Source organism: Ahaetulla prasina, chromosome 7 (genome assembly GCF_028640845.1).
Source record: "Ahaetulla prasina isolate Xishuangbanna chromosome 7, ASM2864084v1, whole genome shotgun sequence".
In the NCBI taxonomy this organism is placed as follows: Eukaryota; Metazoa; Chordata; class Lepidosauria; order Squamata; family Colubridae; genus Ahaetulla; species Ahaetulla prasina.
In genome coordinates this window covers 38,339,275-38,358,491 of record NC_080545.1, presented here as the reverse complement: position 1 = coordinate 38,358,491, position 19,217 = coordinate 38,339,275, and the positions used below count along the sequence as shown (strand labels likewise).

The window sequence follows — 19,217 nt, the reverse complement described above, 5'->3', positions numbered from 1 at the left end:
AGGCTCTACTACATTTGTAACTTGAGGATTACCTGTACTGCATTCTAACCATTGCACCATCAGGGCTCCTAATCAAAGAATCGGAAAAAAATTGAGATAATTGAGAAATATATGTATTAAATCAGTAACATTAAAGAGACTATTGATTAATCCATATGTCACAAGAAAATATTCTAGGACACTATTTCTATGAATCATGTGCTTTTTCCCACTCTACACCTCTTATATATAAATCTAAGGCTCTGGACAATTCAAATGACAATTGTTAATCTAGAGTACAATTAATACATTTATTTAATTATAATTTATTTTTCAACCATAAAATTATTATTATTATTATTTATTAAATTTTTATACCGCCCTTCTCCCGAAGGACTCAGGGCGGTGTACAGCCAACGATAAAACAACATATATACAATTAAAACAATATTTAAAACATAGCAGATTAAAGGCTGATAAATTAAAAATTTAGATATTAAAATTTTAAAATATTAATAAACCCCAAATTAAAATTCAACACTGTTATGCCAGTCCCGCTTGAATAAATAGGTGTGTTTTAAGCTCACGACGGAAGGTCCGAAGATCAGGCACTTGACGTAGGCCAGGGGGAAGTTCATTCCAGAGCGTCGCTGCTCCCACAGAGAAGGCCCTACTCCTGGGGGCCACCAGCCGACACTGTTTGGCGGACGGCACCCTGAGGAGACCCTCTCTGTCAGAGCGTACGGGTCGGTGGGAGGCAAAAGGTAACAGCAGGCGGTCCCGTAAGTACCCGGGTCCTAAGCCATGGAGCGCTTTAAAGGTGGTAACCAAGATCTTGAAGCGCACCCGAAAAACCACAGGAAGCCAGTGCAGGCTACGGAGTAGTGATGTTACGTGGGAGCCACGAGCGGCTCCCGTTACTACTCCTGGTCTAGTCCTGGTCTATTCAATAGTAAAGAAAATGATAAAAAGTAACTTTAAAAATTTAATATTTACCAGTATAAAATACCAGTAATAATATTGCCTGAAATACAAAGAAACAAGCAATGTATCTATATAAACTTTAATTAAGAACCTTATACTGTAAACCAGATGATACAGTATATAATTAGTTGTGCCAACAACTGTTGGTAGCTGAGTATTTCAGTAAAATCTGTACAGCTGTATAGAACAATGAAAATCTGGGATTAGTTTATTAGTCTGAGCGATGAAATCTCGCTCAGGTGTATTGCAGCTTAAATTAAATACATTTGCTTTCATTTTTCAAATGTTATTCATGCAAAAATATCTATTTTTGATATTTTTATCATGTGTTAGAAATTCAATAGGCAGACATGCATTTTGGCAAAAACAAAAACAAAAACAAAAAACAAAAATTGTGAATGTAGGTTATATAAAACATGAGATACCTTGCATAAAAGTGAACCAAATCAAAATATATAGAAGACTCCCAAAGACATTAGTTTCTAATGCATGAACTTTAGTTTCTTCAAATAAGTATATAATTATGAATAACATTTATGAATTTTCTAACATCAGTTAAAAAGAAATTATCCTTTAAAAAAAGTAAAAACTGTAACAAAAGTAAAACAGTATTATTGATATTTTGCATGAAGAGTTTTAAAATGTAAATATATAATACAAAGTCATACAAATTAAAGAACAAGTGTAAAGTACTGACAGATCGGTTCTTGCTTCACATGGACGGTATCATTATGGGCATCTACAATATCAGTTCTAAAAAGTTAAATTCTATTTCTAAAGCAGCTAGCAAGGTCTGCTAATAAAATAATGACTCCAAGCTTATAATTCTGGAAGCATCAGACATTTGCACTATTACTTGAGCCGATGATTCAGTATAACTTGAACAGTTTTTTTCTTTTAATTCATATCAAATTCTCAATACACCATAGTTTCTGAAAGAAGTAAGTATTCCTTTTTTAAAAATTTAAATACGGCATAGAACAAACAGTCAGAACAAAGACATTCTTTATGTTTTGTGGGAACCCTAAATTTGAAAACATACTTGAAGGAAACAATAATTGAGCTCTATTTTTGAATTGTAATAAATCTATCTCTTGGGATAATTATGGAAAAATTGATTAGGACATTACAACTCTTATTTACAACTCTAGGAAATAAAACAATGTTAATTTATTGGAAAATGCAAATTATTTTCCTCCACGTTGGCGTTCACTAAAAGAACTCCATATGTGTCTCAGAGGGGGAAAAATCCTTTCAGATAGATTTTGTTAACTGCTAATATGTTTTCTTTTTACTGCATGTTTATTTGTTATTACAGTATTTGCTTTGGTTTTTAAACACTATTTTAAATACTATATTCATTTCAATATTTATGCAATCAGGTAATTACGTTTCAAATTTCCATCATATTTATAATGTGTATAAATGAGTAAAATAAGGTGTCTGTAATGTTAAAATCTAAATTATGTATTTGGATAGAAGTCAACTTACTCAAATGTAGCAATTACATTTAGATAAAATACTAAAAGTAAATTTGTTTATATAGCTATTGTGGGAAGAAATATCCATCTGGTTCAGTTCCATTCCAGAAGAAAGGCACTGGAGACAAAATGGAGGCTGGAGGCTGATTGGAAAGAGGGTCCATTTATTGATGAACAGGACCACATGCTTGTGGTTCTAGTGCAACTGACAAAATGGAGTTGAGAGTGAGGGGTTTTTATACTTCTCTTGGGCTTTGCACTCGAGCTTCCTGTTCCTGTTTAAGAATGGCTATTGTCAGACTCCCATGGGGTCATGTAGGGGTTATAGACAAAGTACAAATCCTAGGTTTTTGTCTGAGCTAAGTTTCGTTGAAGTTTGGACTGCTGAGGTTATGCAATAATTCCTATTTTGGCTTAATGGCTTTTGTCCTGTTTTGGATCTTGAGTGAGGGCTAATCCTATCACTCTGTCTTTGTTCAGACTTTGCTGCAGGGAATTTCAAAATATTCTGTCTTCAACCGATTACCAAATCTGCATTTCTAAAAGCTGCCTCCCCAATATCTGCTTGGGGGCAGGGAGCTGGGACTCTGAGTTTTTGTCTCCCTTAAGATTTCTTTTTTTGGGGAAATATTTTATTCTGCCTTTTTTAATATTCCTCAAAATAGTTCATTCTTCTGGGAGGGGGGGATTCCCACACTACTAAGATCATTTACAGCAAAATAAACTTCTCTGTGATTGAAATAAATCCCACTGGATTTGCATTATTTAAAACAATATGTTGAGTTAAATTACCATTATATAATTAAAGTACTGGAATCCCTTGCTGTTAACACTTATTAAAGGATCCAGAAATAAAGTCTTTTACTCCTTAACCTGCATTCTAGTGTTTTCAATCCATTTATTCATTTCAAATACAAAAGCTGTAAAATGAGTGCAATGCTTTTGCTTTGACTGTATCTTTAAAAACCTGAAAAGTCATAAATGACAGGGGCCATTAAAAAAAACGCAGTACACAAAACAGACAGGATAATACGGACAGACTTAGTTGTTTCTACATATACCACATACAATCAATTTTTCAATCTCTATTATGTTTTCACAATTTATTATGAAAGTTAAAGCACCTATGTGTGGTGATTTTATTTTTACTATACAGCTTACATTATTAGATTTAACACTACACTGTAACTTGCCCCATTGGACCGAATCATGCAACTGTTGCAGATCAGCAGAAGTGTTTCATAAGGCATAATTGAACATGTTAAAAAGTATTCCTCAAACTTTCAAAACTTGAGTTGCTTGATGAAGGAGTTTCTAGGTTTCTCAGTCCTTGAAGTTCCATAGTTAAGTCAGGAAGATAATTTACTTGGAAGTGTAATTTATTTGGCTTAGGACAATGCCTCAAGAACTTGAAAACAAGAAGAATTTCTTGTAGATTCAGTCCTTTGCACTAAACTGAGGTCATGTTCAGATACATTCAGAATTTCAGAAAGATAAGGATACCAAGGGCAGGCAACAATAAACCAAGACAGCTAGGTAATATGCCAGCAGCAGCTCCTGGAAAATCAAACAGGTTTGTGTTTTATACAAAAGATTGAAGATTAAGGAAGATTACAAGTAAACCAGAGATGTTCTAAAGATTCTTCCCCAAATTGTATTCTCTAAATTATGATAGTCAGATATTTTCTAATTATTTGCTAAACCTTTTTTAAATATGTTATATTCATGTTTCTCGTCATTCAGGGTTATTATTTTGCCTCTGTGATTTCAAGTTAGACTTGACTCCTGACAACTACACAGACAAGCTCTTGCAGTTTGTTTCTCCGTATTGGTAGAGACAGCAGCCAGGTATGGGTTGTACTCGTCTGTTCAGATTGGAGGACTGAGACTGCTAAGTTGATAAACCCTACCTCCTGCTGCTAGGAACCCAGCTTTTGTCTCAGTCTTTCAGCCTGGACAGATGTGTCGTGAGTTTTCTCCTACTCTTGGATTGCACTGTTCTTCTGATCATTACTGCTAGTTTTATCTGAATTAGCCCCTTTTTTTCTGCCTGGAGTTTTCACTCTGGTTGGAGCTGAAGTATTTCCACTGTCTGCAGGATTTATGTTATAACCCTGCTTCAATCCTGTTGAACTGCAGGCATTCTGGGATATTTTTAGAGGAGTGTGAGCGCTCCCGAAGACAGCGGAGACTTGGATAGTGAAGTTTTACACTTCCCATTCCGGTTGAGGCAACGTTTTAAGTGTTTGTCGAGGGCTTGCCTGGTGGTGACTTAATTGTTCCTTAATCTCATCACTTGGCTGTTTACGATCGCTGTGGAGTTCTCCGCTCCCATTTAGGCAGCCTGCTTTGTGCCTAGCCCTCTGTCTCCCATTTGCGATCAGATTCTGGCCGTTTGCCGCCGTTTAGAGCTTGTTTGCCGCACTTGTTTCAAACGGCATTGTGAGACTTGTTGGAGCTTCGGCTCCTGCCCCCCCCATCACGTGGTGGCCGCCATTTGGTCTACTTTGGAGAGTTTCGCATGAGGTGTGTGTTGGTATAGCTGCCTTAGCCAATTTAAAGCAGCAGTTTGCGGTTGAAGAAGTCTTGTGCTCGGAGGCATTAACAGTGGCTGTCTCCTGCTCGGAATTGCCATTGCTGTAAGCCTTATCACATGCAGCGATCTTCAGAGCCCAGCATTCCCGCCTTGCAGCTGACGGGCGCCATTTTGGGCGTGGGTTTAATATTCTCTGGCCATTCTGCCTCATTCTAGAGCTTGGTCTCTCATTAAGGGCTATTTCTAGACATTAACCCTTACTGTTACCAGAAGCTGCTTCCCTTACTTTATTTCTAATATGCCAAAGGCTGTGGCTAAATCTAATAAGCCTTGGAGATCAGAATCTCCAAATGAAGAGGAACCAGGTCCATCAGGTAGCGGACATTCCAGGGCTCCTTCGGCTAGGAGCGGTCGTTCTTCCTGCCATAAACCCAAGTCACTCTCGGCTTCTAGCCATTCTAAGCCTGTCTCCAAGGCTTCTCCACAAGAGAAGAGGCGGGGCCAAACAATAAAGAAGATTTGCAGCAACTTCCTTGCCTGCTTCTACAATGGCTGCTCCAGCTCCTGTTACCCCGGCTGGGGTGCCTACTCAGGAAAGGGCAGTGATAGAGTCACCTGGACAGATTTCCTTGCACAGCTGTCTTGTTGTTATCCCTACAGCTGCATTGTGGGGGGAATCCCCTTCTCAGCCATTCAATCTGAGAACGATGGCTGTCACTTCTGGACCTGATCGTCTATCTGCTCCAGCCACTGAGACTCCTGGGGTTAGCCTGGAGACAGGTCATCAAGTATTCTTACCTGATAACATTCAGGCTATTATAGCCCAAACTATTCAACAGACTTTATTATCCGGCTTTCATCTGTCGGGTAGCTCTTCTTCTATTCAATCTGCTATGTCTGTTGTTGAGGACGATCCTGAGGTTGAAGAGTTTCAATCCCAGGTGGGCATGGCTTCACCATCTCACTCTATGGTGAGTCATCCTTCTTTTATGCATGTGGAGATCCAGATCTATCTGAGGATGAGGGCTTATCCCCGTAACAACCTGCATTTACAGGACTTTTTCCTCCTAATCTCTTTAAGTCGTTACTTTTCAAGGCCACCAACGTGGCACATCTTGGCCCTCTAGCAGACCAGTCTGAGGCCTCATCTTCCAAGGGTCCTAACGATCCCCTTTTCTCGGAACCTGAACAATCTTTAGAGGCGATTCCTGTTCCTCATCTCTTTGTGGATGTTGTCAGACGTCAATGGTCTTCTCCTGGATCTTTCACTCTCCCTTCTTCAGCTCACAAATGTTTTTTCAACGTTGGTGCCGATTTGTCTTCTATTCTGCAGACCTCTTCAGTAGGTGCACCTGTTGCTGCTTTAGTGTCTTCTTCTTTTATTCCTGGCCAACCAGAGGAAGGCCTATGCCCAGAGGATAGGCACGCAGAGCTATCTGTTCAGAGGGCGCATCAAGGGTCTGCTTGGGCTATTCGTTCTGCATCTTCAGCCTCCTTCTTCAACAGGGCCACTCTGCTGTGGCTTCGCCAATTGCAAGCAAAACTTCCTGCTGATGATACCAGAATTCATCAAGATCTGAACAAAATTATTGCTGCAGTCCAGTTTTTGGCTGATGCCACCTTGCATTCTATGCGCTTTGCCTCCAGGTCTATGGCTTCAGCTTTAACAGCTCGTCGTTTACCCTGGTTGCATCATTGGCAAGTGGATGCTTGCCGTAAGTGGTGCTTGGCCTCTACACCCTTCGCTGCAAGAACCTTATTTGGTGCTGCATTAGACCCTCTCCTCACTGAGACCAAGGACAAGAGGAAGGTTTTACCTACCATTCATCGGAGAGGGGAAGCCCGGTTTAATCCGATTTCCCATCAGTCTTCCTTTCGAGGTTATGATTGGGGGGCAGGCTCTAATAGGTTTCAGTTCTCATTCAGCCAAAGGCAGAGGGGGTCCCAGGATAGGAGTTCCTGGGGTAGAGCCTTTTCAGCAAAGCAGCCCTTTCGAGGGGGAGGAGGTCGTTCCTTTCGATGCCATTGCTAAATGCAGCGTTGATACTCCTATTGGTGGCAGATTAGCCCTTTTTGTGGACCAATGGGATATTATTACCTCAGATTCTTGGGTCAGAAAGACAATTCGATATGGTTTAGCTCTGGAATTTGTCACCATTCTCCAACCTTTTTCATCCAATGCCCCTTGTTCAAGGATAGGGACAGATGGAACCTCTATTAGTCACCTCCTGGAAATTAAGGCTATTCAATGGGTTCCGGGGGATCAGTTGGGACAGGGATTTTACTCCCATGTGTTTTTAGTCCCCAAATCGTTGGGAGGATGGAGACCTATTCTAGATCTCAAAAGATTGAACCGTTTTCTGATATATCGCAAGTTCAAGATGCACTTGCTATGATCCATCCTTGATGGCATCCGAAAGGGCGACTTCCTTGTTTCTATTGACCTCACTGAGGCTTATTACATATTCCTTCCTGATCACCGTAAGTTTCTTAGATTTTGTTATGGGGGTAAGTATTATCAGTATAGGGCTATACCCCTTGGCCTGTCATCAGCCCTAGGATTTTTACTAAGATCCTAGATGCCTTGGTGGCACATATCAAAGCCATACCGGTCCGCCTACACTGTTATCTGGATGACATTTTGATTTTTTCACCTTCTGTTTTTCAGACCAAGCGTCTCGAAGGTTCTCTACAGAACGCATTTATTCTGCCACGGCGAGTTTTTTGTTCCTGGTGTAATAAAGTTGGAGTTTATCCTCTTCAAGTTTCAATAGGCCACATTGTGGACTTTTTGCAGGAAGGTTTGGATAAAAAGTTATCACCTAATACCTTGCGAAGACAGGTGGCAGCTCTGTCTACTGTTTTGTCCTGGGGGTCTTTGCCTTCCTTAGCGATTTCTTAAGGGTGCTGCAAATTTATGCCCTCCTGTTATACATAGGTATCCTACTTGGGATTTATCTATTGTTTTGGATTCCCTGACTGTTGATCGATATGAACCATTGAGGACCACCAGCCTTCGCCTTGCAAGGTTGCATTTTTAGTAGCTGTGACTTCAGCCAGGAGGATTTCTGAGTTGGCTGATCTCTCAGTTCGCAGTGACCTCTGCGTTTTTCACCTGGATCAGGTGGTTCTTCACCTAGATCCTTCCTTTATTCCTAAAGTTAATTCTACCTTTCATCGTATGCAAAAGCTTATTCTCCCGGATTTTTGACCTCACTCAGTTCATGATTTGGACTGCCGTTGCCATACCTTGGATGTGCGTAGAGCGTTGCAGATTTATATTGAAAGGACAGCTGATTTACGATGGACAGAGTCCTTATTTATCTCCTTCACTCCAGTGTCCCTGGGTCGCAGAGTTACACCATCAACCATTGGCAGGTGGATTCGACTTACGATCGCCAAGGCTTATGAGCTTCGATCCCTTCCATGACGGCACACTCCACTCGTAGTGCAGCTACTCAGGCAGCATGGGCTACTCAAGCTTCGTTGTTGGAGGTTTGCAGGGCCACAACCTGGACTTTACCTTCTCCTTTCATTAAACACTACAAGATTGACAAGTTCGCCTCGGCTGAGGCGGCTTTTGGATGTAGGGTGTTGCAACAGGTGATCACATCAGAAGCAAATGCTGACCAGCCCGGTCCCTCCCACTCTTAGGGACACTAAACTTTGGTATGTCCCATACCTGGCTGCTGTCTCCACCAATACGGAGAAGGGGCGTTGGGACTTACCTGACACGCACCTTCTCATTGAGTGGAGACAGCAGCCAGTCCCACCCTGTTTCAGTCTGATTTTACTGTTTAATAAATCTGTTTTTTTTCCCCGACACGTCGAGTCTGCTTCTTCATCTTCACCAAAAGCTGGGTTCCTAGCAGCAGGAGGCGGGGTTTATCAACTTTAGCAGTCTCAGTCCTCCAATCTGAACAGACAAGTACAACCCATACCTGGCTGCTGTCTCCCCACTCAACGAGTCAAATAAGTCTCAATGCCCCTTTTCTTGACAACATTTTTGGGAAGTGGTTTGCCATTGCCTTCTTTCTAGGGCTCAGAAGAGTGACCGCCCCAGGTTATCAATAATGAACTATCAATATCAAATTGTCAGTTTTGGATTTTCTTTTCCTGAATGATAATATCAGTAGCAGAACATTGCCAAGATTTAAATCTAACCATTATTATACCATTAATATTCTGAAAGATCCTCAGCTCCTCAGAAGAATGTGGACCCCTATCAAACCTGGGGGCTCATTATCCAGCATTACATCATCACTTATTTTATAATCTAGTCATGTAGTTTTCTCAGTAAAATAAAGTAGAATAAATTTATCTCATGTAGTATGAAATGATGCCTTTTTTATTGCTCCTAAAGTGATCATCCATCTCCAATACCTTCTATATTGCTGCCCAATTTAGTGCCTACTTTTATTAGCTAGGATGACCCTCACACCTCATGGGACTCTGCTGGTGGCTTCACCCCCAGCATTCGTTGTTCAGCCCTTCCAGGAACAGCCGCACAACAAGGAAGATTAGCAAGATTTCGGGAAGAGGATTTTTAGTGAAAAATTGCTAATTTGCTTCTCTCAACCACTAAAACATATATTTATAATATATTAACTATTTGAATAACTAGAAAAAAAATAAAATAATTTTTGTTAGACAATTATTTGAAAATAAATGATTACTGTACATATTTATTTATTTATATTTCATATTTCTTGACCAATTATCTCCATCTGATATAAAAGACACAAGAAAACACTGTTAAAATTTTAAACCTTAAACTTAGCTAAATATTAAAACATTTAAACTATAGAAAAAATAACATCTTTCATACATTTCCATTTTTTCATAGACATACCTGGAATTTTTACGTGAGCTACTTCTCCGTCTCCCCCTTCACTGTGGACCCGAACTTCAACAATGTACTGACCTTTAACAGGTGCAGGAACTTCTATATAATGGTTACCGGTCTTAAAGAGTGTGCCATTAAATTGACCATCTGGTCTATAGAGTACCTTTTAGAGAATAATAAAAAATAGCATGATAAATTCATAAACATCATCCAACAAATTAATACTCCAGGACATTATTTTAAAAATCAAGGCAAAATATTTATAAATGCTGTCTTGAATCAGTATGATATCCCATTTTATATACATTTTTGTAAATAAAAGTGAAAAGCTTTCACTCCCTTTTTAAGGCTTAGGGAGAGAACATTAGCAAATTATATTTAAGTAACCTGTACATTTAAATTTTCTGTTGCTTCTATGGTGTAAGCAGAGCAAGTAGTAATGGGCAAAGAGACAAGCTCTACGAGGAAATCCAATCATTAATTTCCTTTATATGATCACTGGAAATAGGAAACAATGGTGGTATTACATACAAACAGCATTAGCCAATTACTGTTATAAGAAGTCAACTTCCACACTTCATATGAGGAATTATATAAGATGGAAGCAATTATGCCCTGTCTCCTTTATGGTTCATTCTTTTTCTGTGCTCTCTAGACCATTGTTCCTAATGTTTCCTTCCTGCTTAAATGAAGTAAATACCAAATGGATTTCCTCAGCCATCACTGCTTAGACACTGCAAGGGATATCAGCTTGACAACTTTAAGACCTATGGACTTCAAATCCCAGAATTCTCCAGCCAGCATTCTGGCCTACACTGATCTCCTATCTGCTTCCTTCTTTCCACCACTGAAAAGAAGTGACATGCATGTCATCATACAGAAGATGAATCAGCTCTGAGCATAATAGATACAAAAGTTGATTGATTACTCTTACACTTATTGGTGTAAGAGAATAAGAACTCATAGGTAGTTTCTCTGCCTTATAGCTATTTTTATATCTTGTGAAGGCTCATGTTAGATAATTTCTAAGAATTAACAGAATTATCAATATAATAGATCTTGAGAGAAATTTCATAAGATCCCTGTATTTACTGGAACCAAATTTAAGTTTGCTTTTTATGGTCTAAGATATCCTTTCTTAAATATCACTTAACTCTCTTCCTTTTAAATAGCAATTTAATTTATGAACACACAATTCAAATAGGGCAACAAAACAGCCAGTATTACCCAGTTATGCCCCAAAGGCTTAAATATTAATCTTACTTTATATCCTTTCACAGTAGATTCGTTGGACTGTGACTTAACATGCTCCCATGTGATGATGTACTTTGAACCGGACCTTACAGCATTAATAATTCTTGGTTGCTGCCTTGGAGCTAAAAAAACAGCACAGCCCTTTATTCTAACCAGTACAATTAAATTTTATAAACATTATTCTCTCAGTCATACACATTTGTCTATTTATGTCCCCAAGTAAAATTCACCAATGGCATCATCTACTATCTACTTCCCGTTCTGATTTATACAATTATTCATAGCTTCCTCTTGCTTTAAAATTGTCACCAAATTTTATGCAGCTACTGTCCAGCATTTGCAGACCACGTCACAGTGATCCACGGACAGAAGCAAAACTATGCAGCCAAGATGATACTGTTACAGGATCTAACAACTTCACACCAGAGGTCTGTGTATCTACCAATATGCATAATTTACCAGCAATGACTGAGTACATTCAGACAAACTGGCAACTCCATATGAAAAAAAAAATAAGGTAATTAAAACATTACAATATCCACAAACCAGAAATGGAATATTTCAAACTCCCAGACATTTTACATTGAGCTCATCCTTGAGCAAGGAGTTTTAAGACAAATCGTGTTGTCTGATGAAGTCTACAGATATGAGTTTTCTTTATTCTATATCCATCTAATCTTATCTTTACTATTCATCTCCATATCCTACTTTAGATGCTTACGTGCTTTTTCTGTAACAAAATCCAAAGGATAAGTGTAAGGTCCAATGCCAGCTGCATTGAAAGCTGCCACTTTTGTATAGTATTTTGTATAAGGTTTCAGGTTTTCTAACATTACTGAAAAATTCTGACTGCTCACTTGCACTCTACTTGCAGCTAATTCTTTTTCACTGCTGGACCAGTAACTGATCTGTAAAAATGAAAAAAAAAGTCAAATGTAAAAGGAAATATATATTTGAAATAATTACTCATAATTATTTCAAAAGCAATGGAAACATTTAAAAACATACCAGATTTTAGAACTAACTCAGCAGGAGAAACAGAGAAACTAAGATTCTTAGTCTGTAAGGACCTGCCCCACTGCCCCAACTGGTCCCTCAGGAAAGCAAGACTCTTGACTCAATAATCAAAAAAACTTTTACTGAGAGAATGTGGTTGCAGTATAGTCAGGTCAAATCTGAAAAAGCCCACAGAAAGTACAAAGCAATTCTTTCATCCCCAAACCCAACCCCCTGGCCAGTCCACCAGCAGCCAATGAGATACTGCAAGGTTGTTTTGATAACTCTGAGGTGTTAGGCAGATAATGGTTCACTCTCAGGGCATGACGGCTTTGAAACCAGTCTGGAACCAGCTGAGAGGAAGTCAGCTCTGTCTCTGAAGACAATCCCTCTCTAATTCCCAGTTACAGCAAAAGCAAAAGCATGAGAAAAATGCCAGCAAGCCATTCTTCCCATCCCCACCCTGCGTCCAACAGAATGGCAGGACACAATGTAGAAATGACACAATCATCCAGGTCACGGCTGTCCCAAAGATGCTGTTCAAAAGGTAACTGGTTTTTCTTGTTCTTTTCTTTGTTCTTCTTGACTTCAGAACTGAAGAAGCTTCTTGGATGAGAAGCAAAACATTTTCAAGGAAAAAACTAAGAAAGTCCATTTGCTTTTTAAACAGCACCTTTGGGTCATAGAAACTGAAAGGACATTTTTTCCCCTGGAATACTCTATTTATTACCAGCAACTCCGCTATTCAGATTGAATCCTTTTGGAGGAATCATTTTAGAGGAGTCACTACAACATTGGTAGAGGGGTGTGCATGCACAATGATTGGGGATCTTCCCAAACCAAGAGCCTGGAGCCATTGGGAGAAAGCTTTAAGTCACCCAAGGCACCCAAGATAGAACGAACACTGGGAAGTAATAGCCAAAGGGAAATGGTTTTCACTTTAAGGATATATCCAATTTGCCAGGTAAGTAATGGTGTAAGATTTCCTGCTTCTTTGCTAAGAGATTTCAGGTGGGTGAGTACAGGTAGTCCTCTACTTACAACAGTTTGTTTAGTGACTATTCAAAATTACAATGACATTGAAAAATGTGACTTATGCCCGTTTTTCAGTTACAACCTTTGTAGCATCCCCAGGATTATGTGATCAAAATTCAGATGCTTGGCAACTTGTTCATATCTATGACCGTTGTGTCCCAAGGTCATGTGATCACCCTTTGTGACCTTTTGACAAGTAAAGGCAATGGGGAAGCCAGATTTACTTAACAACCAGGTTATAAACTTATCAACTGTAGTGATTCACTTAATAATTGTGGCAAGAAAGGTTGTAAAATAGTGCAAAACTTACTTAAAAACAGAAATTTTGGGCTCAACTATGTAAGTCAAGAACTACCTCTATACTTTCCTTTTGGGCTCAACTGTGTAAGTCAAGAACTCCCTCTATACTTTCCTTTTAAAATATTTTACGAATAGAATAGAATAGAATAGAATTCTTTATCGGCCAAGTGTGATTGGCCACTCAAGGAATTTGTCTTGGTGCATATGCTCTCAGTGTACATAAAAGAAAAGATATATTCATCAAGAATCATAAGGTACGACTTCCAGTGGCTCCGTTGGTCGTTGAAGACGGTCTTTTTAGACCGCCAGCCCTGGATCGCATAGAGCCGCTAAGACAGCGAAAATCAGCTGTCTAGCGGCTTGGAAACCTTTCCCCCAGGTGAAGAGGGAAAGGTGAGCGATCGGGTGGAGGTAGAGCTCCCCCAAAAGCACCAGGAATGATCCTAGAGGCTTGAAGGGAAGAGCTCCCTTGGGAACCTGAAGAGCTCCGGATCCAGGACGCCTCTGTCTTTTTTGGCAGAGCAAAATGCCACGACCACATCTGATATCAATATTGAGTTTAAATGAATTTTTGACTTAACCAGACAGAGCAATGTCAGGAGGCAAGGTAGATGTAAGTACTTGACCTCAACCCCGTGTGTGGATTCCGTTTGAGAAGACAGGAAATGGCGTCTGAGTATAATGGGCGTGAAAATGAAAGTCAAAGAGGTGTTCATTAACACTGTTACCGTTTGTAACTTTGCTTAAACTTGCTGGATTTTATGTTTATATGAAGAAACTATAAAGTGAAAGCTGGAAGGATTATACAATTGACTTATTCAACTTAAATACTGTGTTTATGAAAAGATTTGACTTTGTTCCAAATGTTGTAAAATGTTTAGAAATTTATAGTATGGGGAATATGGGGAACAGGTAACAGGTAAATGTTAAATTTATATAAGATAAAAAGATGATGCTTATTATTATGTATGATGGATATACAAATATGATGGATTATAAGGTATAAAGGTAAAGGTAAAGGTTCCCCTCGCACATACATGCTAGTCGTTGCCGACTCTAGGGGGCGGTGCTCATCTCCATTTCAAAGCCGAAGAGCCAGCGCTGTCCGAAGATGTCTCCGTGGTCATGTGGCTGGCATGACTAGACACCAAAGGTGCACGGAACGCTGTTACCTTCCCACCAAAGATGGTCCCTATTTTTTCTACCTGCATTTTTACGTGCTTTCGAAACACTAGGGATTTGAACCACTGAACTGCCGACCTTTCGATCTACAAGCTCAACGTCCTAGCCCCTGAGCCACCGTGTCCCTTTATTTATAAGGTATACTGAGGAATAATTTTTGATATTACAACATTGGAAGATGGGATATTGTTTATTACAGAAGATTGGGCTTTAAACTTAATGGATTTAGATGAGAAGGTAGAATTATCAGCATATTTGAAAGATTACTTTTGAAAGATATATATAATGGAGACGGTTTGTTTTCTTTTTTAAAAAAAATATTGGATTGAAATAACAAAATACTAAATAGCTTTTAACTGAATAGAATGTAATTGTATTAGTATTAATATTTTCCTTTTTCTTCTTTTTTATGGAAAAGGGGAGTTGAGGTTCAAGAAGAGGGATGGGAGTTTATGTTAATTAGCGTATTTTAGTTTATGATTGTTAGATACGATACCCTGTACTTGCTCTGGGAAGACGGGGGGGGAGGGGATGGGGGAAGGAGGGAGGAGGGAGGAGGAAGGGAAAGGATTAGGGTTGGGGGAGGGGGGGATGTATGGGGGAAAAAATTTGTAAAACCTTTTCAATAAAAAAAAAGAATCACAAGGTACAACACTTAATGATAGTCACAGGGTACAAATAAGCAATCAAATCATATTAGGAAACAATCCATATAAATCATAAGGATACCAGCAACAAGATTACACTCATACAGTCATAAGTGGGAGGAGATTTTTAAGAAAATGTTGGATAACCATCTGACTGAGATGGTGTAGGGTTTCCTGCCTGGGCAGGGGGTTGGATTAGAAGGCCTCCAAGGTCCCTTCCAACTCTGTTGTTATGTTATGGTATGTTATGAGATGGGTGATAGGGATTTATTAATATAACATCTCAGAAGTGATGGGGAATAGTAAATTTGGTTTGGCAGGTTGACAGGAGAAAATAGTTTGTACATTATTTATAGTATGGGGAATGTGGGGAAGAATAACAGGTAAATGTTAAATTTATATAAGATAAAAAGATGATGCTTATCCTGACAGTTGTTTCAGGTTGAGAACAGGTTGACTCATACCCCTAATATCTCCTTTTACTACAGGACTCATAGTGGTTTGTACTAATCCTTTCAGTAAGGCATTACAGATAAAATCTCTTGTATTTAGCATGTCTAGATGTCAACTATGGAAGTGTCAAGTAATTTCTTCTGAATAATGAGAATGGGTCAGAAGCTACTTGCATTTTCTGGTAATTGTTTGTTTTATGAGTAACTATAGTATTTTTATATAGACAGAAACTTCAGGAATAGTAAAGGTCAAAAGTATATAATTCTCCAAAGCTATTCTTGTATTTATAATCCATTTCAAACGCAGATACACTTTTTGACTATAAAAATAAATATGAGTTAAATATGTTCAGTTCTTTTGTATCTTGTGTTATAATATAAGAGAATGCATTTTTAAGCTCACCTCATACCCTGTAACAGCTGGGTTGAAAATGTGCTCCCAGGAAACAGATACTTCCATGGATGACAGAACTTTTATTTTCACATTTCTAGGCCTTTCAGTGGGAGCTGAAAAATTGAACAAAATATTAATATTGTGAATCCAAAATTCTGAGTAATGTAGAGTACATAATCTAACATCTGTAGTCATGAAAACCTTTGAAAGGCTAGTGCTTTCCTACTTGAAAACCATCACGGATCTGCTGTTAGACCCCTTGCAATTTGCATACCGAGCAAATAGATCAACAGATGATGCTGTTAATATGGCTCTGCACTACATCCTACAACATCTTGAGTCTCCAAAGACCTATGCAAGGGTCCTTTTTGTAGACTTTAGTTCAGCATTCAATACCATCATTCCAGACATTCTTCTAACTAAGCTAAACCAGCTACAGGTACCGGAACAGACTTGTAAGTGGATCACAAACTTCCTAACAAACAGGAAGCAGCAGGTGAAGCTAAGCAAGATCACATCAAATACTGTACAATTAGCACAGGGCCCCCCCCAGGCTGTGTGCTCTCCCCACTTCTCTTCTCTCTGTATACCAATGACTGCATCTCCAATGATCCATCTGTTAAGCTACTGAAGTTCGCAGATGACATAACAGTGATTGGTTTCATTCGAGACAATGATGAATCCGCATATAGACGAGAGGTCGAACGACTAGCCTTGTGGTGCAACCAAAACAATCTGAAACGGAACACACTCAAAACCGTAGAAATGGTGGTAGACTTTAGGAGAAACCTGTTCTGTTTCCCTCCCCCCAATACTCCCAGCAAAGAGTCAGCCAGAGGCCTCCTTTTCTAATTTATTTACATAGATAAATGTCCTGGCCACGTCTACCCACGGGCCTGCCAAGTTTCTGGAGATAACGAGGAAATTATAGATAAGGCCAGAATTACTCACAAATATATTCTTCCCTCCATTGATACAGTTTGCCCACGCAAATTCATTGCTTTGTCCAAGACAAAAAACCAGGAAGTCCCGCCTCCTATTTATAGTCTCTGCAGATGTCACTGCATGACAATCATTACTTGGCTTTATCCCAACGCTGCTTCTGCTGCGCACGCCGGTCACGTCTGCGCAGTCTTGCATCACTCCAAAACTGTTCTTGGGGCATTGCCAAATCAGAAGTAGGCTCCAGAGAATCAGGCCTTGCCGGCCCCTCCTCCTCCCTTTGAGTGGGTGCCAGGGAGGGAGAGGGCTCAAGAGAAGCAGGGCTTGCCAGGTCTTCTCCCTCACTTTCTCAATCATCCGAGTCCAGGAGTCCGGGTCCAGGAACCTGGGTCACAACAAACCCTTCCAAAGTTCCACCTCTCACAATACTAGACAACACAGTATCAACAGTAGAAATCTTCAAATTTCTAGGTTCTACCATATCGCAAGATCTAAAATGGACAGCTAACATCAAAAACATCATTAAAAAAGGAAAACAAAGAATGTTCTTTCTGCGCCAACTCAGTAAGCTCAAACTGCCCAAGGAGCTGCTGATTCAGTTCTACAGAGGAATTATTGAGTCTGTCATTTGCACCTCTATAACTGTCTGGTTCGGTTCTGCAACCCAACAAGAAAAACACAGACTTCAGAGGATAATTAGAACTGCAGAAAAAATAATTGATACCAACCTGCCTTCCATTGAGGACCTGTATACTGCACAAATAAAGAAGAGGGCCGTGAAAATATTTACAGACCCCTCGCATCCTGGACATAAACTGTTTCAACTCCTACCCTCAAAACGACGCTATAGAGCACTGCACACCAGAAAAACTAGACACAAGAACAGTTTTTTCCCGAAGGCCATCACTCTGCTAAACAAATAATTCCATCAACACTGTCAAACTATTTACTGAATCTGCACTACTATTAATCGTCTCATAGTTCCCATCACCAATCTCTTTCCACTTATGACTGTATGACTATAACTTGTTGCTGGCAATCCTTATGATTTTTATTGATATATTGACCATCAATTGTGTTGTAAATGTTGTACCTTGATGAACGTATCTTTTCTTTTATGTACACTGAGAGCATATGCACCAAGACAAATTCCTTGTGTGTCCAATCACACTTGGCCAATAAAAATTCTATTCTATTCTATTCTATTCTAATCAAGGATTTCCAATTATTTCATTTGATGTTTTCTTTGGCAGCATGGTCAATATTTTTTCCAGTTTCTAGTCTGGTGCCTTTAGCAGCTACACCAGATTAAGTCATCTGGGTGACTTTGGACCAGTCACACTCCCTTAGCTCTAGGAAGAAACAATGGCAAGCCACTTCTGAAATTATGGTAAGAAACCTGCCAGTTTTATCTTTCATTTTGTTTTTATTTAAGCAAGTTGCCTTGAACTCTGAAAAGGAGATTTATGAACCATTTAAAATTAAATACCGAACGTACTGTATGTAAATATTTAAAAATGTGTGAATATATAATATATAATTCACAAAGAATCATGATTCACATATCCTGTTTCCCCGAAAATAAGATATCCTCTGATAATAAGTCCAATCGGGCTTTTGAGTCCATGGCAATAAGGCCAAGTGCTTATTTCAGCGTTCAAAAAAATATAAGACAGGGTCTTATTTTCGGGGAAACACGGTAGTTTCTCACTAACGCCATAAAGAATCAAAGTACTAGTATATTGCAGAGAGATATATATAGATGTTTTCATGAAATAATCATTTATTAAGCATCGAATTAATAATTCTTTTCAGTATCCAAATTATGTATCTAAATGTGCAGTCATGGTTAGGTGCAATTAGTGAATTTCCCTAAGTGCTTAAAATGTGTGATTTATTTTTTGTTATGGACAGAATAAATGCAAACAGTTTGAGTGTCCTATAGTTTTGACTTTACTAGGTCATTCATCACATACATACATACCATACACACACACAAGCATAAAACTAGTTTTTGAATTGCTTGTTGCATTTTGATTAATTCAAGATTAACTAAATTAAACAGATGCTGCTGCTGTTTAAATATTTTTTAATATTTAAGAGAAAATATTAACCTACTCATGAACACAATTCACTGAAGGCAGTTCAATGTCTATAAAAATTCATTTGTGATGGAAAGATCAATGCTC

The 19,217-nt window shown here is 39.0% G+C and overlaps 1 protein-coding gene across 1 annotated transcript in view; it reads right to left on the bottom strand.

Moving 5' to 3' along the window:
* Positions 1-323: 323 nt before the first annotated feature.
* CNTN1 (contactin 1) overlaps positions 324-19,217 on the bottom strand; it is a 423,340-nt gene continuing 404,446 nt past the window's right edge. Inside the window, exons 21-25 of the mRNA XM_058191827.1 lie at positions 16,096-16,199; positions 11,802-11,988; positions 11,090-11,202; positions 9,833-9,989; positions 324-4,001 (exon numbers count right to left, since the gene is read on the bottom strand). Of these exons, the coding sequence (XP_058047810.1) occupies positions 3,922-4,001; positions 9,833-9,989; positions 11,090-11,202; positions 11,802-11,988; positions 16,096-16,199 (641 nt within the window). The 3' untranslated portion in view covers positions 324-3,921. The remainder of the gene's footprint in view (positions 4,002-9,832; positions 9,990-11,089; positions 11,203-11,801; positions 11,989-16,095; positions 16,200-19,217) is intronic.